This window comes from Eumetopias jubatus, unplaced genomic scaffold (genome assembly GCF_037043125.1).
Source record: "Eumetopias jubatus isolate StellerSeaLion01/CBP00866 unplaced genomic scaffold, mEumJub1_p1.0 scaffold_17, whole genome shotgun sequence".
NCBI classification, from domain to species: Eukaryota; Metazoa; Chordata; class Mammalia; order Carnivora; family Otariidae; genus Eumetopias; species Eumetopias jubatus.
The window spans coordinates 31,996,398-32,015,730 of record NW_028274823.1 but is presented as its reverse complement, the minus strand read 5'-3'; the positions used below and the strand labels follow the sequence as shown (position 1 = coordinate 32,015,730).

Sequence of the window (19,333 nt, the reverse complement as noted above, 5' to 3'; positions counted from 1 at the left end):
AGTTCTCCTCAGGGGGTGAATTTGCTCCCTCCTCCCCAGGGGACACTTGGCGATGTTTGGAGGCATTTTGGCTGTCAAAACTGGGGGAAGAAGGGTACTACTGGCATCTGATTGGGTAGAGACCAGGGGAAACTGCTAACCATGGTACAATGTACAAGGCAGCTCCCCATGACAAAGAATTATCTGACCCAAAATGTCCAGTGCCAAGTTGAGAAACCCTGTGCTAAAGAAATGTCTTTCTGGAGTGTGCTCTTGATGATGATAATAAAATTGCACTATTTCCCTCAAATAATATTCCTTTTACAAAATCACCATCAAAAAACTCTAGTTAATATTCATTGTATAGAAGAATTAGACGGCAGGTAAGTGGATCTGCGGCCTTGGAAACTGGAAGAGAGTTCAGATCTGGAGATGCAGGTCTGGGAGCAGTTATCCTACAGAGAAAATAGAGTTGTGGGTTAGCCCAAGCTGCTAAGAGGTAAAAAGCAAGAGCAGAGATAAGCAGAGAACTCAAGATAGAGCACTTAAAAACACAAAGAGGAGGGGCACCAGGGTGGCTTAGTCAGAGGAGCGTCCAACTCTTGGTTCCAGTCACATTGTGATCTTGTGGTGAGAGTGAGGCCTGCACTGGGCTCCGCACTCAGCACGGAGTCTTCTTGTCCCTCCCCTTCGGCTCCTCCTCAACTCCACTCGTGCACTCATTCTCTCTCTCTCTCAAGTAAGTAAAATCTTAAAAAAAAATGAAAAGGGGAGGGGTAGGCCAGCAATTTTAAGCTACCACAGAGGTGGAAAAGAAGGCACAAGGAAGAACAAGAATAGGAAGCATCGTGACAGCCAAGGCAGGCCTTTCAGGACGCGGGAAGTGACCACGGAGAGAGAAGAATGAAAACACCACTGTCTAATCCAATCCAAAGTGTTCATTATGTGTGGGCCCCCATTTTTCTGCACTTTTTTTTTTTTTTAATTTTTAAGTAGGCTCCATGCCCAACGTGGGGCTTGAACTCATGACCCTGAGATCCAGAGTCACGTGCTCTGTTGACCGAGAGACAGCTGGGCACACCTGATTCACTAACATTTTTGAGAATCTAATAAAACTATATGTTCTGTCCCCCAGAAAAATGTACATAGGCACCTACACATAAAATGACATCAACAATACCAGGAACTTGATCAGAGCCCTTAGGAGGTCCACACATAACAGCTCAAGAATCTCTGCTCTACATCTTCTTGCTAAAATATGAACTTGGCTTATTTCTTTAATGCAATTCTCTCTCCTAAAAGTGTAATTGTCAATATAAAAAGACTTACCATTTCTTGATTCTTTTCTTTTTTATTTTAAAGATTTTATTTGAGAGAGAGCAAGAGTGAGAGAGTCACAGAGGAAGAGGGAGAAGCAGACTCCCCGCCAAGCAGAGACCAACGCAGGCCTCGATCTCAGGACCCTGGGATCATGACCTGAACCAAAGGCAGATGCTTAACTGACTGAGCCACCCAGATGCCCCTTTTCATTATTTTCAAAAATGAGAGCCACAAAAGGTATAACTGATAAAAAAAAAAAAAACAAGATATCCTTCAAAAATAACTTATGTGTAGTTTTGATTCACGGATATATACAATTCACAGATACATACATAGAAATATTTACACACATATAACTCAAACACGTAGAAATATTTAGACACATATAACTCAAACACCCAACTCCCCTCAATCAGACAGCCCTGCCTGCAAGTCAGAAGCAAGATGGAAAGAAAAGAGCGTTCAGATAATTCATTAAAGGATAAGGAATGAGACTATACTGAAATCTAATCTTCTAGAAAAGAAAAAAGATTTATCCATAAGGACTGGACTTCGGTTCTCTTTCTATTGCTGATGTCTCAAATTGTAATTACGCTCATGTCTCAGCAGTAAAACGCACATGTCAAACCAGGGATCACTTCATCTGTCTCACGAGCCTTACAAAACAAAACAAGTCTCAGCCAGTTCTCTCTAGTCACAATGATGGCTACTTGTTAATGCTTCTAAAACATTATTTCAATTAAGCCTCATAAGAAATCTGTGAACTCGATAGAACTATTATCCTATTTTCAGAGGAGGAGACAGGCTCAGAGAGAATGAATGGTTCTGGGGCACATGGGTGGCTCAGTCAGTTAAGCAACTGCCTCTGGCTCAGGTCGTGATCCCAGGGTCAGGTATTGAGCCCCACGTCAGGCTCCCTGCTCAGTGGGGAGCCTGCTTCTCCCTCTCCCTGCTGCTCTCTCTCGCTCTCTGTCAAATAAATAAATAAAATCTTAAAAAAAAAAAAAAGAGAGAGAGAGAATGAATGGTTTTCCTGGGCCAGAGGAATGATGACTCAAATCAGGTACATCAAATCCCCTGGTCCTCCCTGGGGACCACACGGCTTCTTCAAAGGAAAGGATAGCAGCGGCTGCCTTTTACCAGGAGCCTTGGGCAACCAGCAGTCCCCGCACCAAATAATCTTTTTTGCCCTAAGCAGCCTCAAAAATATGTTGTATGATATGATTTCCAGGGTCCGTCAGCCGTTTATTAGCTGGAAAGCCTCACTGAATAAACAAGGCCGAAGTCTACACAGAAAAAGAACATAACTATTCCATGTTTATTGAACATATTCTTAGCACTTCTGTACTTGGTTTCACAAATTAGTTTACACTTGCTTTTAATTTGCTTAACAAGTATTCTTAAGATTTTTTTCACATGTGACCAATCTGTCCAAGAATGCAGGGATCATGTGGGTCCGTCTTCACAGCTCTGCCTGTCAGCACCTGGGACAGCGCTGAGTAGATGATCAATAACGATCTGCTGAACAAAGGCAAGGGCAAAGACCCAGCCTGGCAATTGTATGCTGCTTCCGACACCGGGAATTCAAACCACTACTGAGGGACTAGATGCAGAGAGGACTTACGTGCAGTCAGAACACAGAACAAGTACAATGAGTACCTCTTTTCCCCTCTTTCTTCCCCTCAGACCATTTCAATCTTGTTGGTGTCATCGTGACAGCTGGAGAGCCAGAAAATAACTGTAACGAAAACATTTTATAGTGGCTTAAACGCTCTAATGTCATTCCTACAGACAGACTTTACTAACAGAAGAATTATTTGCTTGTTCAGTTTCCATGTGAAGAGTTTTACTGAGGCTGATTATTTTTATATCATTATGATATAATGATATTTACATCATAATGATATAATGATATTTATATCATTAGTCTTAACTGATTTTATTGCTGGCTTAATGAAACAGCATGTGTGGGATACCCAGAAGGACACCCAACAGATAATGCAGTGCCGAGTAGGCCCAGCTCAAATGCTACCTGCCCCGTAGAGTCTCCCAGTAAGAACTAGTCCCTCCAGCACTTTGCGGAGCTCTTTCACTGTTATTTGTCATCTCCGCATATGACTGTCTATATCCTCCTGGAACTCCACATGTGTTTGTTTTGACCATCAACATAAATGAAAGGATTGAGAAAAAGGCACGGTTGAATGGCCCAGAGAAACACAGTAAAACAGGTGACAGTCTATCAATATTTCTCCTTCCTACAAATATACACAAAGAGGAAGTCCAAAGAACAGTATCTTACTAAGTTCATATTTTCTTTGCTGGCTCTCTTCAATTCACCAATGGCTACAGATTCCGGGGTAGGGTACTTGTTTTTCTTTTCTGACATCATCTGATTTCCCAGGACCTTCCGCTGATTTAGGAAGAGAAAATATGTGATTTATAAAGATCTACTATATCTGTATTACAGCTATACTGGTCTTTAAATCTAGTTTCTTAGTTTAAAAGAATTTCAGATTTCTGATAAATTCTCCCAGGCCATCTTATACAAGGGAGGCCAAAGCATGTTACAAAAAACCCCAAAATCATTGCCTTTCTTTAGGTGATCATTTTTCCTCTACATTTAAAATAGCTGAAATATAAGAAACAGTTTTATAGTTGATTTAAATGAGCTAATGCAGGCCAATTATAGTGTGCTTCTGAGACCATTAACAAACAACCCCCACCAGTTATTTACCAGTATAATTTCTGCCCCCGAGAAGTGCTGTCTCTGGCAGCTGTTGAGAGCCCCCTCCCTACTCAGGGACACTTCTGCTGTGTCCACTCTAAGACTGCTTCCCTATCACGTCCTCGCACAGGATTAGAAAACTTGGAGAAAGTCTTTAAGAGTTTCTAATACAGCCACAAGAGTGTTCAGGCCTTCTTAAGGCGGTCACATGACCATACTGTCATTCAGAGCAGGACTAAAAGCCTTTCATCTCTGAACAGCTTAGAAACTGACATAACCTACTGTAACAGTTGACAGTGACAATTCTACCATCTTTGGGGAAACCGTCCCTTTTTTCTTCTTAGAGAATAAGTTTAAATCCTCAAAAAAGAACTTAACAAAACTAGAACATTAAACTCTACAATATAAATCTTAGCAGCAATATAAGGAATATCCCAATGTAATCAATTATTTACATAAGAGAAATTCTAGAGGAAAAAGTCTAGCCCAAAAAGGGGATCAAAGCAGAATATAGATTAAATAGCTAAAACACAGAAATGCTGGAAAAATGAGACCACTACATCTTCCTTTCAGAAATCAGCTATCACCTCAGAGTAAGCTGAAATGGGGATGCCAAAAGCCACAGGACCGGCTATAAAGCTTCCAGTGAACTTTTTTTTTTTTAGATTTTATTTATTTATTTCAGAGAGAGAAAGAGATAGCGAGCGAGAGAGAGCACATGCAGGGAGGAGGGAGAGGCGAGGAGGAGAGGGAGGGAGTTCCCTGCTCAGCAAGGAACCCCACGTGGGGCTCGACCCTGAGACTATGACCTGAGCCAAAGGCAGCCACCTAACCAACTGAGCCACCCAGGCGCCCCTCCAATGAACTTTTAAAAAGACATTTCAGGGGCGCCTGGGTGGCTCAGTTGGTTAAGCATCTGACTCTTGGTTTCAGCGCAGGTCATGATCTCAGGGTGGTGAGATTGAGTCTCTCTCCCTCTACCCCTCCCCCTGCTCACACCTGCACTCTCACGCTCTCTCTGAAATAAATAAAATCTTTAAAAAAAATGGGGGGGGCTCCTGGGTGGCTCAGTCGTTAAGCGTCTGCCTTTGGCTCAGGTTATGATCCCAGGGTCCTGGGATCAAGCCCCGCATCGGGCTCCCTGCTCTGTGGGAAGCCTGCCTCTCCCTCTCCCACTCCCCCTGCTTGTGTTCCTGCTCTCACTATGTCTCTCTGTCAAATAAATAAAATCTTTTTTTTAATAAATAAAATCTTTAAGTAAATAAACAAATAAATAAAATAAGGGCGCCTGGGTGGCTCAGTTGGTTAAGCGACTGCCTTCAGCTCAGGTCATGATCCTGGAGTCCCTGGATTGAGTCCCGCATCGGGCTCCCTGCTCAGCAGGGAGTCTGCTTCTCCCTCTGACCCTAACCCCTCTCACGTGCTCTCTCTCATTCTCTTTCTCTCAAATAAATAAAATCTTAAAAAAATAAAATAAAGTAAGTGGAGCATCCCCCTAAAAAAAAAAAAAGACATTTCATTACCCCATCACTATTGAGCAGAATCCACTATCTATTATTAGCTCAAGTCTCTTCATTTATAACAAAGATAATTTATCCTGTTTCATAAAATTTGTTAACATTTGTATTTAAAATTATTGTTCTGGGGCGCCTGGGTGGCTCAGTCCGGTAAGCAGCTGCCTTCAGCTCGGGTCATGATCCTGGGCTCCTGGGATCAAGTCCCACGTCTGGCTCCCTGCTCAGCGGAGAGCCTGCTTCTCCCTCTCCCTCTGCCTGCCACTCTGCCTACTTGTGCTCTCTATCTATCTGTCAAATAGATAAATAAAGTCTTTAAAAAAATAAAATAAAATAATTGTTCTAAAATGTCTAAAATTCTGATAGAATTATAAGCTCGTTTATAATTCTAAAGTCCTAAATTCTCTTAGTAAAGAAATGGGCAGCCACCAAGAGGATACTCCATATTTACATTTCAAGCCACACTTAGCAATACATCTAGAGCCACTGCAGAACTTTCTTTCACTAGGAAGAGAAAACTACACCCATCTAGCTTCAGTTAAAGAAATATTTGTTTAACACATAGAGAAACCTTTATTTGACTATTAACTTTTCTTGTTATCAATCAGCTCAATGACAGGAAGTCAGAGGGAATGACAGACCTCCAAGTAAAATGAACCGACAACGATGTTCATTTTATGAACTACACCTAGCAGGTAAATATACTGCTAGGGTAGGGTTCTAGCAAAATAAATTACTTTTTAATTATAGTAAAATATACGTAACACAAAATTTACCATCTTAGTTCATTCCATTCATGTTGTTGTGCAACCATCACCACCATCCAACTCCACAACTTTTTCATCTCCCCAAATAGAACCTGGGTATCCACTAGACAATAATTCCCAACTCCCCCCAAACCCTTAGCCCCTGACAACCACCATTCTACTTTCTTTCTCTATGAATTTGACTATTCTAGGTATCTCACATAAGTGGAATTATATAGTACTTGTACTTTGTGACTGGTTTATTTCATTTAACATAACGTCCTCAAGGCTCATCGATGTTGTAGCGTATGTTAGGATTTCCTCTGGGGGCGCCTGGGTGGCTCACTCATTAAGCGTCTGCCTTCGGCTCAGGTCATGATCCTAGGGTCCTGGGATCGAGCCCCACGTCAGGCTCCCTGCTCTGCAGGAGCCTGCTTCTCCCTCTCCCTCTGCCTCTCCCCCTACATGTGCTCTCTCTGTGTTATCTCTGTGTCTCAAACGAATAAATAAAATCTAAAAAAAAAAAAAAAAGAATTTCCTTTCTTTTTAAGGCTGAATAATATTCCACTGCATGTATATACAACATTTTGTTTATCTATTCATCTGTCAATAGATACTTGAGTGGCTTCCACCTTTTGGCTACTGTGAATAATGCTGCTACAAACATGGGTGTGCAACTATCTATTCATGTCCTTGCTTTCAATTCTTTTGGGTACATACCCAGAAGTAGAATTGCTGAATATTTAATTTTTTGAGGAACTGCCATCCTGTTATCCATTGACAGGTGCACCATTTTACATCCCCACCAACAGTGCACGAGTCTCCACATCCCCACCAACACTTGTTATTCTCTGGCTTTTTTAATAATAGTCATCCTACTGTGCCTTGCTATCTCACTGTGGTTTTGATTTGCATTTTCCTAAAGATAAGTGATATTGAGTATCTTTGTATATCTTCTTTGGAGAAATGTCTAAGTCCTTTGCCCATTTTTAAATGTTTTTTCCTGTTTTTGTAAGAGTTCATTATATATTCTAGACATTAACTCCCTCTCAGACATATGTTTTACAAATATTTTGTTCCATTCTGTGAGTTGTCTTTTCATTCTGTTGATCACAAAGGAAATTTTGATGATAAGCAAGATTAATGTCTCAGAGGCTATTGCCCCCCAAAGATCAGGATTGAGAGTGAATTCTAAACTTCTATAAATGATAATAGCTAAGACCAAAATGAGGCTTAGATGATGCAGCAATGACTAACAACTGCAGCTTAAAGAAAAAAATATATATTACAAGGTATTTATTTTTATTTTTCATTTTAATCAGAGCTCCTTACTGTTGCTGGATTTATAGATTTTAATAATGTTAAAAACAATTTTAAAAAGAAAACCAGAACACAGAACTGTGCTTAATCTCTCTCCAAGTTAACCAGAACCTTGCCTTAGTTTATGCCTGAAAATTTGAACCCCATTATCACATTATCTACTGCCACCTGATGGCAATATGCCTTAACTACAAGTTCAGATCGTCCATGAGGACGTGAAAATTGAATCCGCAAGCACAGTGATGGCAGCCACAGCACAGAAGTAGATACTGCACTTGTTTTAAAAACAAGATTTTTAAGTAATTTGTTACAAAGGAAGAGAATATACAAGTGATTAAAATATTAAGCGTACAAAAATTTGAGTTAACTTGCTAGCGTAACAGAAAATCCGTTTCCTAACCATTTCTGGGAGTCTTGTCAACTCCCTCACTTCTCCATAGCTTTTGCACATCGTGCAGTGAACCTTGTAGCACAAAGCAAAGCACTCTCCTCACTGCTCAGGAATGGGGACTCTGTCCTCAGTCCCAAAGAGAAGGAAGGACCGTTCTTTTACTCTCTAATCGTACAGCCCCTTCTCCAAGTCGAAACACAGCAAAATGCTGTAAAAACTACAAGTTTTTCCGAATTCTATCCTTATCCTCTTGCAGATGAACCGTTTACAGGATCCCAAAGAATAGAAGAAAACTGTTCACGCATAAGAAAAGTCAGACTGTTAAGCTTTCTCTAAGTCAATGCTGAAAACGACAGCACAGCATACCTACCTTAATAAGGCCACTGAAGGAACGTGAACGGGCTCTTTTCTGTACCCGAGGAGAAGATTCTCGCCCTGGCGTTTGGGTCACAGTTTGCTTATTAAACTAAGAGGAAACATAAACATTTTACTATTATTTCCCCCATCAAGAGATAGGATTCTGTGACCATCAAAAGCTAAGTGTAAATATCCAGAAAAGTCCAAAGAATAAGTGAGTCTGTACACATATGGCTTAGTAGGTTGGCAAGCAAATCTCAAAGGCAGAAATGATTGTTGCCAAAAAAAAGGTCAAAATTTATTAAATTACTCTAAGGAGACTGCACCTCATTTTCCTTTTTCTTATGTACTATAAGGTTGGAAGTATTACCCCTATTTTAAAGATAAGGAAACTGAGACCCAGAGAATTATGTAATTTGCCCAACATCTCCAGCTGGTAATCCAGATTTTTTTGCAGAAAGTATCTTGGACATAGAGAGTGACTAACACAACCTAAAACAGTCCTTAATTTAACATAAATTGCATACAGAAAAAAGAAGTTACTAAAGCTCTTTAAATGGACATCTATCATGATTGCTTGCCAGCACTATTATCAGAGGAAATACATCAAAATAAAAAGTGGTCAATTGAAATGGAAGACATAAAACACTGTATCGTCTTATTTAATGCTTTGATTAGCCATGCATCTCCCCAGTTAAAAAATAATGATATAGTACTTAATTCTTCTACTTGTCTGCCTTTTCTAACTATAGTTTTTAAATATGTGAATTGTAATTTTGCAAATTTTTATCAGTTCAGGTTCAGTTCTGGAGGTTTAAAAAAAATGACACTTTTCATACATATTATACAGGTACAAAAAGTTCCCAAAGTTAATTATCAGAAAATTTAGTCACTTCTAAAGAGCTTAGAAAGTAAGCATCCCTCCTGGCTATATTGGAACAAGTGACAAACCATCATTTCTGATAATGTTGGCAGGTGCAAGAAGGGGTGTTTCTCTTGTATCCAGCTGGTGGGAGCATTAATAATTTTCTGGGAAGCTATTTAGCAATGTGTGTCCAGAGTCTTTTCAAAATGCATACAGTAGTTCCCCTTTATTCGTAGTTTTGCTTTCCAAGGTGTTACCCATAATCAACCGCAGTCCAGAAGCAGATGATCCTCCTTCTGATGTATTGTCAGAAGGTCAGTAGTAGCCTATGCTGTGTCACAACCTAGGTCATTCAGCTCCTCCACTTCAGCTAATCACATAAGTATTTTACCATCTCACATCATCACAGGAAGGATGAGTATAGTGTAGTAAGGATTTTGAAAGATAACACATTCACATAACTTTTATTACAGTATACTGCTATACTTGTTCTATTTATTAATTATTGTTAATCTCTCACTGTGCCTAATTTATAAACTAAACTTTATTGTAAGTATATATGTATTTTTAAAAACCCACAGTATATATACAGTTCAGTACTATCTGTGGTTTGCAGGCATCCACTGGGGGGTCTTGGAATGCATCCCCCATAGCTAAGGGGCAGGAACTACTGTATTAAAAAATACACACTACCTATGAAGTTCTTACCCAAAAACTAACTAAATAAAACTAATCAGTATTCAGATCAAGCTTCTAGAATTAGATCTAACTACAAACTTATCATAAATACAGAGGACTGAGGAACATGTTCAATACCACCACAAGGGTGCAATCAGCAAAATCTAGACTGTGGAAAACAAACTATATGGTTTCTATCACAAAGGGCAGAGAGAGGGACGGAGAGAGAATGTGTGTATGTGTGTGTTTAAATGCAGTGTAGTAGCCTGGATTAGGTTCTGGCACAGAAAAAGGGTATTAGCAAAAAAACTGCTAAAATCTGAATAAACTCTCATGTTAATAGTAATACACCAATGTTAATTTCTTAGTTTTAACAATGTTAACATTAGGAGTAAAGGGTACCCTCAGTGGAGGGTACATGAGAATTCTCTGTACTATCTTTGCAATTTTTCTCTAAATCTAAATTATGTCAAAGTTAAGTTTATTCAAACAAACTTCGGCAATTTTTTAGGGGGAAAACAAGAAGAGAGGAGAGAAAGGGGGACCTATATATTAAAAGGGACCCAATAGCTGTTACCAGAAGAAAAAAATGCATACCCGTTGGTCATGCCACTTCTAGGGAAAACTCTGCAATGAAAATACCAATGAACAAAAATTTATAAGCTAAAAAATAATCTAATTCCCAAATACGTCCAAGAGTAAGCAAACTGTATATACATTAAATTATATGTAATGAAATATTATGCAGCTGTAAAATGTGCACAGCCTTTTAATGACATGGAAAATAATCATGATATAATGTTAAATGAAAAGGACAGGAATTTTAAAAACTGAATATATATTATGATCTCAAACAAAAGAACAAAAAAGTCAAAATACATGTTCATGGAAAGAAAATAATCATAGAAGAAAATACTCCAAAACTTTTATCAGTGGTTATCTCAGGATGATTACAGGTGATTTTCTTCTTTACACTCTTCTGCAGGTTCCACTGCTTCTACAGTGAATATTTACTATTTTTATAATAACAGAGGAAAATCAGGAACTAGTAAAATTATAGTTTCGTCAAAACAAAGTGGCAATATTTTAAATGTAGGCAAGGAGTTCACAAGCACGCACAAGAAAATGCTTATGCTGTAATGTTTAGTGAAAAGAGAGAGATCAAAGAAAGTATGTGGTATGATCCAAACTATATAGAAATTTATCGATAGGAAAAAGACTGAAAGAAATATCCAAAATGTTAACCCTGGTGGGAGGAATGATTTGTTTTCTTCTTAACCTTCTCTATGAGTTCCTATTTTTCTAGAAAGAGCAAAAATGTCAGTTTTTCCTTTGTATTATCTTTAAGCTTCTGCTTTCTTTCTTTTTTTTTAAGATTTTATTTATTTATTTGACAGAGAGAGACACAGCGAGAGAAGGAACACAAGCAGGGGGAGTGGGAGAGGGAGAAGCAGGCTTCCCGCTGACCAGGGAGCCCAATGCGGGGCTCGATCCCAGAACCCTGGGATCATGACCTGAGCCGAAGGCAGATGCTTAACAACTGAGCCACCTAGGCGCCCCAAGCTTCTGCTCTCTTGATGACAGAATTCATGACACTTTGCCCACCTGAACTGCTGTCTTAGTTTCCATGGAGAATTAAATCACTACACCGCTTTGTATCTGCGATAATACTCAGCCAACATCCTTGAAAATTCCAGTCATAACACAATTTGCTAGATCTCAAAGTAACTTCAAAGAGTGTAACAGAAAACTTCTCTTGAAGGACTCTATCAATTGTTAAGAACAGCTCAGTTCAACATTTTCTGAGCACATGGTTATGTCTGGCTCTATGTTTCAGATTAGGCATAAAAAATAAATAAAAACATAGACTTCCTCAAGAAGGTCCCAGTTGAGTAAGAAGTCAAGAGGCTGACTTTGCCTGTTCAGCTAAAATTCAAGAGGGATAGAGAAAAAATAAATTTCCCAAGAAAGAAACTAACGATCATTAGGATTTACTCAAACTACATTTTGAGTCTCAAAATGGCAAATGAGAGACCTAATTTTGCTCCCGCTAACTCCAAAATAAACAAACTTAGCTACCAGAATTCCTACTTTCTAATATCAAACTAGGTCCCTGAATTTACAGTGTTTTCTAACTGTAAACAACTCATTAGTAAGAGCTACCACTTTTGCTCTGCTATGCCAGCCACTTTACACAGATTCTTTCTAATCTTTATATAGTCATGAAACATGGACATTTCAATTACCATTTAAAAAACAAGGAAATTGAAATTCAGAAAGATTAAATTATTTGCCAAGAAAATCTGAAGGATTTAAACTTTGGAGCAATATATTGCAACTGCTGGTTCTCTTCTCAGCATGCCTGGTACATGACCAAAATTAGAGAAACTCTAACCATACTTGGATCCTTCTGTTTAACTCTAGAAATCCAAGAGCCTCCACTCTTTTCTGTAATGGGGCAGTAGTACAGAGGCTGACATTGAGGTTCCATTGACAAGTCTGCTTTCCTAGCCAAGCCACGCTTGGGCCAATAAGAGCCAAAAATTAAATGAGATTCTTAGCAATATTCCCTACTGATTCCACAACCTTGATCACAGTCCTAAAGCCCCGTCACTGTTTCCGTGCCTTCAGGTACCTGTCTAATAAGTTGTTTCTTCTTCGCTGACTCTGGCATATTGTGAACATGTTGGAACAACTCTCTCAATGCCTCTTCCGTACGCTGCTGGGTCTCCTCCTGATGAGAGCAGGAATCTACCCAGTTCCGTTTCTGAGATTTTGCCCGTTGGAAGGACTTAGTAGGACATGAAGCTATCAAATCAAGATCATCCTAGAGAAAATTTTAAAGAAAAGAGAATTAATATATCCTGCCAGCTTTGTTTTCAGGTTCCCACAACCCCTGAAACAAAAAAGGAGGAAGAAGGGGAGAGCGTGGTATACTCATATTTAGGAATAAGAAAAATCTAAATAAAATTATCACATGAAGAAAAACCTGTAATTATAGACTCTATTAATAGCCCACTCCCAAGACCTCCCTAAAGAACCTAAATTCATTTAGAATATTGCTACCAAAAATTATATATATATTTTTTTTACGATTTTATTTATTTATTTGACAGAGAGAGACACAGCGAGAGAGGGAACATAAGCAGGGGGAGTGGAAGAGGGAGAAGCAGGCTTCTGCAGAGCAGGGAGCCCGATGCGGGGCTCGATCCCAGGACCCTGGGATCATGACCTGAGCCGAAGGCAGACGCTTAACGACTGAGCCACCCAGGCGCCCCCCAAAATTATATTTATATGAGTTCAATTTTCAAAGCCATTTAATTGCACATAACTCTCACTGCTTTCCTATGAGGTAAGCAGGGAAAGTATCATCATTCCCATTTGATAGAAGAAAAAATTAAAGTTAAGCTCTAAGTTTAAAGTCATTTAGATACTAAAGTGACAGACCCATCCAAGTGCACAGGCTCTTGGTTGGTGCTCTTTGCTACACACAACAATATGATGGGACAACTACACAGCAGTGGTTGAGGAACAGAAACACCTCTCTAAGAAAAGCTACACTCCAGTTAAATTAGTTGAAATCAAATACTGTTTTCCTGGTCACACCAAATATTTACCGAATGAGAGGTAGAAACAAAGAGGAGCAGAAACAACAGCATAAGATGACAGCGTAAGTTCCTAACCAAGACAGACTAAATATAGATCATCAAAAAGTACTTGTGTAGGGGCGCCTGGGTGGCTCAGTCATTAAGCGTCTGCCTTCGGCTCAGGCCCTGATCCCAGGGTCCTGGGATCGAGCCCCACATCGGGCTCCCTGCTCCGCAGGAAGCCTGCTTCTCCCTCTCCCACTCCCCCTGCTTGTGTTCTCTCTCTGTCAAACAAATAAATAAAATCTTAAAAAAAAAAAAGAGTACTTGTGGAGTTTTTTTAAACTTCTCAGTTTTCAAGCTCAGTAATTATACATAATCTTATTAATAAGCATCACACATTTGCTTTCTAAGCTCAGGTGGTCTCAAGTCTTTGAGACGTCTGACAGAGTGTTACCACTGAACCTGAAACAAGAATGTATTATCGAAAACCATGATTTATTGCTGTAAAATATTTAATACATTTGCTATTTACAGCCTGTTTATATCATATGCTATAAGAATGCACAAGGGCTTTATGAAAACCTTTAAACATGCAGTCTATGCCATCACTCATATGTAGGGGATACCATCCACCAGTGGAGGACCTCTGAAAGGAAACAAGACGACACTATGTGGGGGCACTTTGATTTCAACATATAACTTTCCTCTCAGTCTTTTTCCTTATCTCAAACTGACTAGAAAACTTTGAACTATAACAGTAGCAACATTTTATTTTCCATGGCTTTACTCTGATTTCACACTTTGTTTTAAAACTCCACTAATCTTAATTAACTCTCTCCTTGTTTGGACTAAGAGCAATTTCCTATTCTTACCTTTGATGCTTGAGTTCTGGAGCCCAAATAGTGCAATCTGGCACATTCCCGAATATAAACAGGAGCCTAAGCAGGATATAAAAAGAAAACCAAGAACAAGTAGTTAGCAGTATCTAAAATTCTTTCAGACCACAAGAATAGTGATTCTTGAAATAATCTGACTGGCAGATTATTTCAGAAAATTAAAAGATCCTTAAAATGCCCTATTCCATAGCTTCCTATCTCTTGCCACCAAAATGATATCTCAACAAATCTGACAGGAAAACTGTTTTTAAAAAGACAATACTGTAGTTTTAAAAATCAAATGTGGCATGTATATACTCAAATGAGTCAGAAACAAAAGTATAGACATTTGTAGTAATGTTTATCTTTAACAAGAACTACCCCAAAGCGGGCAGCTGGGTGGCTTAGTCAGTTAAGCAGCCAGCTCTTGATTTCGGCTCAGGTCACAATCTCAAAGTCCTGGGATTGAGCCCCATGTGGGGCTCCAAGTTCACTGGAGAGTCTCCTTGAGTTTCTCTCTCTCTGCCCCTCCACACGCACGCACGCGCTCTCTCTCAAACAAATAAATCTTTTTTTTTTTTTTAAGATTTTATTTATTTGTCAGAAAGAGAGCGTGTGCACAAGCAGGGGGAGCAGGGCAGGCGGAGGGAGAAGCAGGCTCTCCACTTAAGAAGGAGCCTGACACAGGACTCAAACCCAGGACCTTGGGATCATGACCTGAGCCAAAGGCAGACGCTTAACCAACTGAGCCACCCAGGCATCCCTCAAATAAATAAATCTTAAAAAAAAACTTACAAATTACAAGTGGTCCCTAAGTCACATTTTAAAATCACTGTACAGAAAATACCATTTAGAATTACTATGGAGTAACAAGAGACAAGAAAGAATTTAGCTTATTGATATATTGCCCAGAATTCTATGACACATACCCCGATACAATACTAGCAGTAGCATCAAATAATACAACCACTATGGGAGAGAATTCGGTAACATCTAAGAAAATTACATTTTCATTTACCCTTTAACCCAGAAATCTCACTTTTGGAAAACTATCCTGATGATAACAACTCCAGAAATCAAAAACATACTTGGATGAGATTAACCAAAAGATTAAACACAACCTAAATGTCTATTAATAGAAGACTGGTTGAATGAATTTTTACACAACCATACAACACAGGACTATCTATCATTAAAAATGAAAGAAGAGGGCAACCTGTTGGGACCCCTCTCACTCTTGAGAGCTTTTTCTGTATCTTCACTTGATAAACATCTATCGCTTTACTCACAAAACAAACTGAGATTTATCTAAGTATACCTTTTTGTGTAGTTTTGACTTTTGAACCATGTAAATATTCTACAGATTCAAAAAATATGACTAAATCCAAAAGGAAAAAAGGCAAACCCTAAAACTGAACACAAACAGGAAAAAAAATGAGTATATCTGTGTATATGATTGATAACATAAACACAGAAAAAGAACAATTCTAACTTTTGAAAACTGTATTCTGACTATACATCCTTAGTGAAATATATTCAAGGGAAAAGGAACTGTAAGGAAATCTTAAATTTTAAACTTCTATTAGCAGGTTTACATAGGCTTATTTTTGAAACTAATTTTTTTAAAGATTTATTTTATTTTTTATTTATTTGAGAGAAAGAGTGTACAAGTTGGGGGGTGGGGGGCAGAGGGAGAGGGAGAAGCAGACTCCCACTGAGTAGGGAGTCCAAAGTGGGGCTCCACCCCAGGACACCAAGATCATGACCTGAGCCAAAGGCAGACGCTTAACTGACTGACCCACCTATTAGCCCCAAAACTAATTTTTTATATACTGATATTTTATATATTGAAGGATAAAGCAAATAACATATAAATGCTATTTAAATCTGGAATTTGCAATGTGCAAAAGTGATACAAATATAAAATAAAAGAAGAAAAAGCTCTGAAATGTTAAATCTGAATTGGAAATACTAATATGAACTAATGATTTCTTTTTAAAACGAATTTTAATCTACTTCTTGCCTCAAAGAGCCTAAAAGCAATGATACCCCAGAAACAATGAGCACAACTAGTGTCACTCACAGAAACCAGGGCTCCTTGAAGAAAATAATTGACTCCAGGCCCAGGGCAGAGCAAATGCAAAGTGAGCTGGGGACATTTTATGCCAGGAAGGAAACATTCCGACTAATGGAGTCCTGTCAAAAAGACACAGCAGGGAAAGCTTGCAAGGGCTCTCACTGGCCAAATTTGAAACAATTTGAAAATTAAAACTAACAACTGAAATTGACTAACACTTGGAATAACTATAAACCTTTGTCTATAAAGATGTTCATAAAAAGGGGCGCCTGGGTGGCTCAGTCGTTAAGCGTCTGCCTTCGGCTCAGGTCATGATCCCGGGGTCCTGGGATCGGCCCCGCATCCAGCTCCCTGCTCCGCGGGAAGCCTGCTTCTCCCTCTCCCACTCCCCCTGCTTGTGTTCCTGCTCTCGCTATCTCTCTCTGTCAAATAAATAAATAAAATCTTAAAAAAAAAAAAAAAGATGTTCATTAAAAAAGAGAATGACACGAGGAAAGGAAAGCTCTCTTCCAAAGAAAAAAGTCAGCTAATAAAGATTAAACAATAGAATTAGAAAACCACTGTTTTGTAATACCCAATATAATCATAGATTCCAGCAGGACTATCAATGGATGCTAAAATCATTGCATTAGGTAATCACCCTGCAGGTTACTAATTGCGAAGGGAAAAATGTACCTTTATAATTGAGAGATATGGCAGTTAGCAAAATTAGCATCACTGAGAGACAATCTGACATTTGTGTCTCCCAATGTGATGCAATATGATGCAATACGATGTACACAAACAACACCTATGAATCTTTGCCAAAAATGTTTAACATGAGGGCGCCTGGGTGGCTCAGATGGTTGGGCGTCTGCCTTCGGCTCGGGTCATGATCCCAGGATCTTGGGATCGAGTCCCGCATCGGGCTCCCTGCTCCTTGGGAGCCTGCTTCTCCCTCTGCCTCTCTCTCTCTCTCTCTCTCTCTGTCTCTCATGAATAAATAAATAAAATCTAAAAAAAAAAAAAAATCCATATGAAATCAAATTTAAAAAAAAAATGTTTAACATGAATCTAATCAAGCCTCTAGACCTAACTTACAGTTTACAGGAAGTACAAAAAAAAGGATAGAGGAACAAGTTAAATATACTTGAGAAAACAATAAGACAAATTTAGACTATGGGGCACCTGGGTGGCTCAGCTGGTTAAGCCACTGCCTTCGGCTCAGGTCATGATCCTGGAGTCCCAGGATCGAGTCCCGCATCGGGTTCCCTGCTTAGCAGGGAGTCTGCTTCTCCCTCTGACCCTCCCCCCACTCATGTGCTTTCTCTCTCTCATTCTTTCTCTCAAATAAATAAATAAAATCTTTAAAAAAAAAAAAAATTTAGACTATGGAATATTCTATAACCCAACTGGCCTGAATGCTTCAACAAATCAATGTCATGAAGAAAAAGGATAGGAACTGTTCCAGATTAAAAGTGACATAACAATCAAAAGGCATACATAAACCTCAATTAGCTTATGTTATTAAAACCAGCAGCTATGAAATACACTCTTAGGACAACTGGGGGAATTTGAATCTGTACTGAATATTAGCTAATATGAAATTGTTATTAATTTTCTTAGGATAATGGTACTGTGACTATTAGGAGAATGTTCTTATTCTTAGGAGATGCATGCTTAAGTATTTAGATGTTAAGTATCATGATGTCTGCAATTTACTATCACGGTTTCAGTCAAAAACAAAAATAAAAAAAACATGAATATATGGAGTAAGATAAAGCAAATATGGCAAATGGTAACATTTGTTGAATCTTAGAGTTATATGAGTGTTCACTGTTTTACTTTTACAACTTTTAACTATATTTGAAAAACTTCATAATAAAGTTTTAAAAAAAAAGTCTTGAGACAAAAACATTATGACATCTCCAGTTTAATTTTTACCTTGGTAAATTATAAGGCAGAGCTCAAAACCAAAGGAAATTTCCTCCGAACAAGAGTATGACAGAGCCCATGCCACTTATTCTACGAAATTCATTAAAAAAAAAAAAAAAAAAAAACAGGCATCTGGTGGCTCAGTCAGTGGAGCATGCGACTTTTGATCTCGGGGTTGTGAGTTCAGGCCCCACACTGGGTGTAGAGATTACTTTTTTAAAAATTAAATTTAAAAAAAGGCAAAACAAAAACACCTCTGCCCCCAAAAGACACTGAGTTTAAGAGATACCCAGAAAGGGAGCCATAAGCGGATGGGTTTAAATGAAAATCTGGAGGTGTTAAGTATTTTACAGTTCAGAGGGAATCAACAAAAGGCCTTTCCACATAAAATGGGAATTGGCCTTAATTGTAGATGGTTATAAGTCCCTAAGAAAAGATGCTGTGACCCATACTGGGGAGACAAAACCAGACTGGGTCAGAGACACCTGGGTGGCTCAGTCAGTTGGGCCGCTGACGCTTGGTTTCAGCTCAGGTCATGAGCTCATGGGTCGTGGGATCAAGCCCCACGTCAGGCACCATGTCCAGTTCTGCACTCAGTGGAGAGTCTGCTTGAGTCTCTCTCCCTCTGCCCCTCTCCAAACTGGGGGGGAGGGGGGTGGGAGGGTGAGGAGCAGTGCTCTCTCTCTCTCTCTCTCGAATAAATAAATAAATCTTACAAAAGAGAAACAGACTAGGTCAGAGGGACTGATAATAGCAGAGGTTAGAACTATAAATAGGAGGAATTTTAAGGAAAAAAAAAAAATACAAAGACCACAGAATGAGGCAACACTGAATCTGAGGATTAAGTTAAAAGTCCACCCAAAGAAGCCTGAGAACAAGAAGACACAACAAAGCATAAGAACAACAAGTCTGGGGTAAAACAGGACCTCAGAATAAGTGATAGAGCACACAGAACAATCAACCATTTTCCACCCAAAGGAAA

General features: G+C 39.0%; 1 protein-coding gene across 4 annotated transcripts in view; it reads right to left on the bottom strand.

Moving 5' to 3' along the window:
• The window catches only part of ARHGAP19 (Rho GTPase activating protein 19), a 71,161-nt gene that overhangs the window by 16,710 nt on the left and 35,118 nt on the right, over nucleotides 1-19,333 (bottom strand). For 3 of the 4 annotated variants that reach the window (XR_015767144.1, XR_003608370.2, XM_028098682.2), the window contains exons 7-11: nucleotides 14,358-14,423; nucleotides 12,531-12,722; nucleotides 8,366-8,461; nucleotides 3,599-3,709; nucleotides 2,959-3,037 (exon numbers count right to left, since the gene is read on the bottom strand). Coding sequence is in view for 2 of the 4 variants with exons in the window: in XM_028098682.2 (XP_027954483.1) it covers nucleotides 2,959-3,037; nucleotides 3,599-3,709; nucleotides 8,366-8,461; nucleotides 12,531-12,722; nucleotides 14,358-14,423 (544 nt within the window). In the remaining 2 variants the exon portion in view is untranslated. The remainder of the gene's footprint in view (nucleotides 1-2,958; nucleotides 3,038-3,598; nucleotides 3,710-8,365; nucleotides 8,462-12,530; nucleotides 12,723-14,357; nucleotides 14,424-19,333) is intronic. The other variant, XM_028098683.2, reaches the window with a different exon arrangement.